Source organism: Arachis ipaensis, chromosome B1 (genome assembly GCF_059453495.1).
Source record: "Arachis ipaensis isolate K30076 ecotype BB chromosome B1, ASM5945349v1, whole genome shotgun sequence".
Lineage (NCBI taxonomy): Eukaryota > Viridiplantae > Streptophyta > Magnoliopsida > Fabales > Fabaceae > Arachis > Arachis ipaensis.
The window spans coordinates 43,867,581-43,874,214 of NC_142436.1; the positions used below are offsets into that span (position 1 = coordinate 43,867,581).

At 37.8% G+C, this 6,634-nt stretch overlaps 1 protein-coding gene across 1 annotated transcript; it reads right to left on the reverse strand.

The window, feature by feature from the left end:
• Window positions 1-5,470: 5,470 nt before the first annotated feature.
• Window positions 5,471-5,929, reverse strand: LOC148576381 (uncharacterized). The gene has a single exon (XM_088502714.1). The coding sequence runs from the start codon at window positions 5,927-5,929 to the stop codon at window positions 5,471-5,473; it is 459 nt and encodes a 152-aa protein (XP_088358840.1).
• Window positions 5,930-6,634: the final 705 nt, after the last annotated feature.

Here is a 6,634-nt window from a genome sequence, read left to right on the forward strand (position 1 = left end):
AGGTGTTATGAGGAGCCTTTAGGTTAGAATTCTAGAGAGAGAAGCTCTCTCTTCTCTCTAGAATTAGGTTAGGATTAGGTTAATTCTTCTTAGATTTAGGTTTGATTTCATGTTTTCATTTTGTTTTCATTTCAATTTCTTGTTGTTACATCCTTGCTTTCTTAGTTTTCTTGTCAATTTCTCTTTTGATGCCTCTCTTATATCGATGCACTATTGTTGGATTTGGATTTCCTTTTAATGCAATTTGTATTTTATATTCCCTTGTTGTTTAATTGAGGTGTTGTTATTATGTCTTCATAATTGGGTAGTTGTAGATTTAATACTCTTGTTGTCCATTCACCATGCTTTCCTTTTAAGCCTTCCAAGTGTTTGACAAAATGCTTGGAAGGATGTTAGAGTAGATTTTTCTCCACTTTGCTTGAGTTGAGTAATTGGAGACTCTTGAGTTATCAAACTCTTTTATTGATTGATAATTAGAAGTTGCTAGTTGACTAGAATGCCACTAAAGCTAGTCTTTTCTTAGGATTTGACTAGGACTTGTGGACTCAAATTGATTATATCCACTTGACTTTCCTTCATAGTTAGAGGTTAACTAAGTGGAGCAACGGATAATTCTTATCACAATTGATGATGATAACAAGGATAGGACTTCTAGTTTTCATCCCTTGCCAAGAGCTTTCCTAGTTATTAGTTTATTTCTTTTGCTATTTACATTTCTTGTCCCTTATCCAAAACCCAAAAATATGCTATCCATAACCAATAACAAGAACACTTCCTTGCAATTCCTTGAGAGACGACCCGAGATTTAAATACTTCGGTTTATTTTTATTGGGGTTTGTACTTGTGACAAACAAATTTTTGGTTGAGGAGTTGTTTGTTGGTTTAGAACTATACTTGCAACGAGATTTCAATTGTGAAATTCTATACTGACACACAATTTTTGTTCATCACTAATCAACAATGACACTACCATTTCTAATCTAACAAGAAATCTCCTAAATCAAGTAGAAATGACTACACTAAGCTCGTCATTAATGTTTCTAGCAACATGGACAATACCATATAGTCTGTAAAGATGATCTACTTAATCCATGGCCTTACCTTTTGATACGGAAAAATTGATAACAATAATTCCACCGGCAAGTATACCGGGTCGTAGTCAAGTAATAACTCACTTTGAGTGAGGTCGATCCCACAAAGATTGATGGATTAAGCAACTTTAGTCAAGTGGATATTCTAGTTAAACAAACCATTTGATGACGTTTGTGTATTGAATAAGCAATTAAACAAGAAAGTAAATTGCATGAAAGTAAAGAGCATAAAATTAAATGACTAAATGTAAAAGCAAGAATGTAAATAACTGGAAAAGTAAATAACATAAACTTAAGTTGAAAGAAAGTAAATACGAAAGAGTAAATAGCAAGGGAATGTAAATTGCAAGAATGTAAATGGATGTGGGGAATGGGTAAACAAGGAATTAAAGAAATTTAAGTGGGAGTTGATAATGGGTGAGATCATTAGGGATTGGAGATGTTAGATTCATCATGAATCAATGGGTTTCAACCATTTCTCAATCATGTGAAGTAGATCTATGGCAGATTGTAAATAGTTGGGTCCCAATCTCTTGGTGACTCGATTTCTCTTAACACAATCAATTACCAATCTCTTGATCTAATTGCGCATGAGAAGAGGTGAAGTTCAATTGCTAATCTAAAACCACACAACTCTTAGGATATCAATTCAAGGTGGTTATATGTCACATACCAAACCAAGAATTATCAATCAAGAGAATTATGAGAGAAAAGTCTCAATCTGAATTTCATAACTCCTTTCTCAAGTTCATCATTAAATTCAAGTAGATCCAATCCATCTCTCAATAGTAATTGGATCTATGAAGCACAAATACTTTCTCTTAGAATAACAACACTTGAATTGAGAAGAAGAAAATAACATTAATTCGTTGGAATCAAATAGAGCTCCTCCCCCTAATGAAGTGGGGTTTTAGTGAATTATGACTCTCATTACAAAAGGAAATCAAAATTACAAAGTTGGAAAATAAACTAAAAGAAAAGTACAAGCAAAGTATGAAGAGTGATCTATATATTTCCAGCTAGAGAGTCCCCCACCCCCCCAAATGAAGTTCAAAGTACCACCTATTTATACTAATTCTCTAACTCTTTGGATGGCTTTGAATCACGCTTTCAGAGTGAGGAGTGGGCCTTGTTGAATTTGGAATTTAAGGTGTTTTGGGCACTCGGCGTTGGTGAGGCAAAATGAGCGTTGCCAATGCCTTCAGCTTCATATCTGGCGTTGTTAAGCCAGCGTTGGCGTTGCTAACGCCTTTTTCCTGTGACGCGTACACGTCGCCTATGCGTGCGCGTCGCCATTGCTTCTGGAACTTGTCACACGTACGCGTTAGTCATACGTACGCATGGCCTTCACTACTGGCTTTGCCGAGGTAGTGATAGTGTTAACAATGCTAAAAATTAATGCTTCCAGACCCCACTTAGCATTTTCACCCAGCGTTAGCGTTGCCAGGTGTCTTTCTTATGCGTACACGTCTCCCACGCGTATGCGTGGCTTGCAAAAATACCATTCTCATGTGTACGCATAGCCCACGCATGCGTGTGGCCTTTGAAAATTTTCATATTCACTATCGCAGGCGTGCTTGGTGCTAGCGTTAGCGTTGCTAATGCTGGGAGTTGCATGAGAATTATGCCCTGGCGTTGTTGGTGCTGACGTTAGCGTTACTAACACTAGAAGTTGCATGGAGGTGAAGCCTGGTGTTGTTCAAGTTGGCGTTAGCGTTGCTAACGCTTTCATTACTTCACATTGGCATTGCTTTAAGCTGGCGTTAATTGAGACAACGTTGCCATTGCCAACACCTTTAGCATCTTCAAGTGTGGCGTTGTCAGGCCAGCGTTGGTGTTGTTAACGCCCTTGGTGTCTTGCCTGGCGTTGTTGGGAGAGGGTTGGTGTTGCTAACGCCCCCCACCTTTTTAGGCCTGGCGTTGTTGCACCAGCGTTGGCGTTGCCAACGCCTTCTTCTCGTCATGCGTACGCATCGCCCATGCGTACACGTGGCCTTCATCGCTGGCATTGTCGGGGGTCATGTAAGCGTTACCAATGCCTTCAATGCCTCCTCCCTTTTCTTTAGTCTGCTTTCCCAATCATCAATCACACAAATTGCATCAAAGTTTGCCATTTCATGAATAATCACAAGACCTTTCATCCATCTAAATGCAATTTGATCTTCTTGAAATCTTTTCCTTTTTCACCACTTATTGCATCTCATAAATTCTTGTATCGTTTTCATGAAAATGACCACAATTCAACTAGTACTTGATGCATCAAAGCATGTAGAAATAAGTCATCCAATTGCTTGTTTATTGATAAGGAAAATTCATGAAAACAAACTAAAAGCTACTATAAATAATAAGTAAAACCACCAACGATGCATATGCATCACACAACACCAAATTTAAACCTTGCTTTTTCCCAAGAAAGAACAGAACTATGCACAAAGGTTTCTTTTATTTGGAATGGGCTGAAGAATTGCTTATGATGCCTTGGTGAGTGAAGTGATTAAGTGATAGTAGGGCGGTGAACTCCAATTGATATGTTCATGCAAGGGTTCCAGTGCTTATTAGTCCTTACATTCTGGAAGTCTTAGATCTTAAGGATTCCATTCAGATTATATTATGGAAGTCTCTTTATAGATTGTCACCTTGAAGCAGCACTTTTTTTTTCTTACATTCTTCTTTTCTTTTTATATCTTGGCCTTGACTCTAAGTGTCATGTCTCAAAGCGACTCTTTAAGATAAGCTTTCAATCAATACTCCTAAATTAGTTGGTCTAAGGTATTAGGTGTTGAAGCACCCCTTAGGATTTACTTGCTCAAACCTCTCTGTTTGACACAATTTCACCCCAAAGCATTTAACTAGGACAGTAACTATTTGAGTCCTTGTTTTCTTTCTTTTTCTTCCTAGTAATTGATGCTCAGAGCCTTGGGCTTATTCTTGTTTTTTTTTTCTTTTTGTTTATGCCTTTTCTTTCTTTTGCTACTGCTTCTTGGATATATAGATTTTTGAGAACTTCCTTAATATTTCTCTAAACTTTATTCCATGTCTATGAGCTCCCATACAAATTTTTACAAACATGAAACCTCAATACACAATCACTCAATAAGAACCTCCACTTCTCTTAATCTTTTGCTTGCCTAAAAAAATTTTAAAATTCCTAAATCTTCCTTTCAAAGACATACGCTCTGTTGCATTCTTAGAGATATTGGGTACAAGCAAATTTTCAAGAGTATGGTACAATGAGATGTCATGCATCATGGTTATTGAGCTAAAAGAAAATTGAACTAACTAAAACAGAGGTATAGTAGCACTTTCAATTACAACAATAAAAAAGTTAATCACTTAACAACACAACCTTTTGGTGTCCCTTGCTTCATTCCTTATCATCATTGTTGGTCTTTGTATCCTTCTTTGTCTCTTTGGTTGATGATGTATGATTCTCCAGAAGGATAAAGTGACTGCCTACAACAAACTTTGAAAGTTGCTTGTCCTCAAGCACTTGAAAGATAGTTATCATGCAAGTATGCCTATGAATTATTGAGCTAAAAGTGGTGTCTAAACACCAAACTTAGTTCATTGATTACTTCTATATGCAAAGATAGAGTGCATACTTTAGCTTTTTATGCATGCATAAAACTACATGTGCTTTGCTTCCATGGGAAAAAAATTACAGAACTAGAAAGTACACAAGTGAAATGCAAGGTTAATTGATTTATGTGATTGTTTGGAATTTGTGATTATTCATGATTGTCTCAAGGGTTACTTTATGCTCAAATGATGTTACTGGTGGAACACCAAACTTAGTACCACACTTTCACCCTTGATTTTGTTTCTTTGTTGACACAATCACATTGGTGTGCAACACCAAACTTAATTCCTCGCAATACATAAAATTTTAACTAACCTTTTTTTTAAAAGAGTATGAAAGAGTTACCTAAGGTTGGGTTTCCTCCCAACAAGTGCTTCTTTAATATCACTAACTTGACGGTTGTCCCTTGTTAGGGAGGATGATGATCATAATGCCTCAAATCCTCTCCTCCAACAGCGGACTTCCTTCTAGTTTCTTCTTCGATGATCTCCACATGCTCAAGTGAAAGAATTTCGTTCAGTATGTAGTATCCATAAAATTGTGGAGTTGGCTCTATAGGTTGGTAAGTTAGCACCACTTTATCCCCTGGTGAGAAACCTTTAGTGGGGATTCTTTTGTTTCTCCAACCTCTTGGCTCCTTCTTCTTGGGATTCTTCTCTTTTTCAGGTGGTGATTCCATCTCAATCTTGGTCTTAATGTTAGGAGGGACTTTGTTGATCATCTCATATGGAGGCTTTGGTTGTGGTTCCTCCTTAGTTCCTTCATTTTGCTCTACCACTTCTACCTTTTTTCTTTCTTTTCAGCATGGGCTTAGAAGCTTTGGAAGTGGCTCATTGGGTGCCTCCTTTAAGTTTGGGTCTCTGGAATTAATCTTCATACACTCCTCTTCTTGAGTGGACTCATGAATGGTCTTGAGAACATGGAAAACTAGGTGTTCATCATGTACTCTTAGAATCAATTCTCCCTTTTTAACATTTATCAATGCTCTACCCATAGCTAAGAAAGGCCTCCCCAGAATGATGATAGTATTGTAGTCTTCTTCCATGTCAAGAATAACAAAGTCAGCTGGGAGGAAAATTTTCCCTACTTTCACCAACACATTCTCCACAACCCCCAGTGCTTGCTTAATGGATTTGTCGGCCATTTGAAGAGCTATCTGTATGGGTTTCAATTCATGGATTTGGAGCTTCTTCATCAAGGATAGGGGAATAAGATTTATGCTTGCACTAAGGCCACAAAATGCTCTCTCAATTGTCATATTGCCTATGGTGCAGGGGATATGAAAGCTCCCTAGATCCTTCCTCTTTTATTGGCGAATCTCTTTGGATGATAGCACTACACTCCCTGGTCATCACAACAGTTTGTCCTTCTTTCAAGAATCTTTTCTTTGTCAACAATTCCTTCAGAAACTTAGCATATAATGGCATTTGTTCAAGTGCTTCTATGAAAGAGATGTTGATGTGAAGTGTTTTGAATATCTCCAGAAATTTGGAGTATTGCTTCTCTTTATTTTCTCCCTTGAACCTTTGAGGATATGGTAACTTTGGTTGGTATGCTTTCACTGCCTCTTTCATCATTAAGTTGTCACTTTATATAGAAGTTTCCTACCCCTTCTTTGGCTTCTTCTCTTCTTCTTTTGAGCCTTCTTTGTTGTGCTCTTCCTGAGTGGTGCCTTTTTTCTCCACATTCTTCCTACTTCTCAATGTGATTGCTTTACACTTTTATCATTTTATAGCTTTTCCTTTGTCCGTTGGGTTGTCTTCAGTGTCACTTGGGAAGGCATTTGCTCGCTTCTCACACATCTCTGTGATTTGTTTAGCCATTTGTCCCATTTGCCTTTTGTTCGTACCCTGGGTCAAGATGTCCGACCCGGGATGTTTAGCGACAAGCCGACCGACCTCTTCAGGTCAGACTATCCGACCTCTTCTCAAAGAGCTCGGTCAATGTCCGACCTCTTCACAAA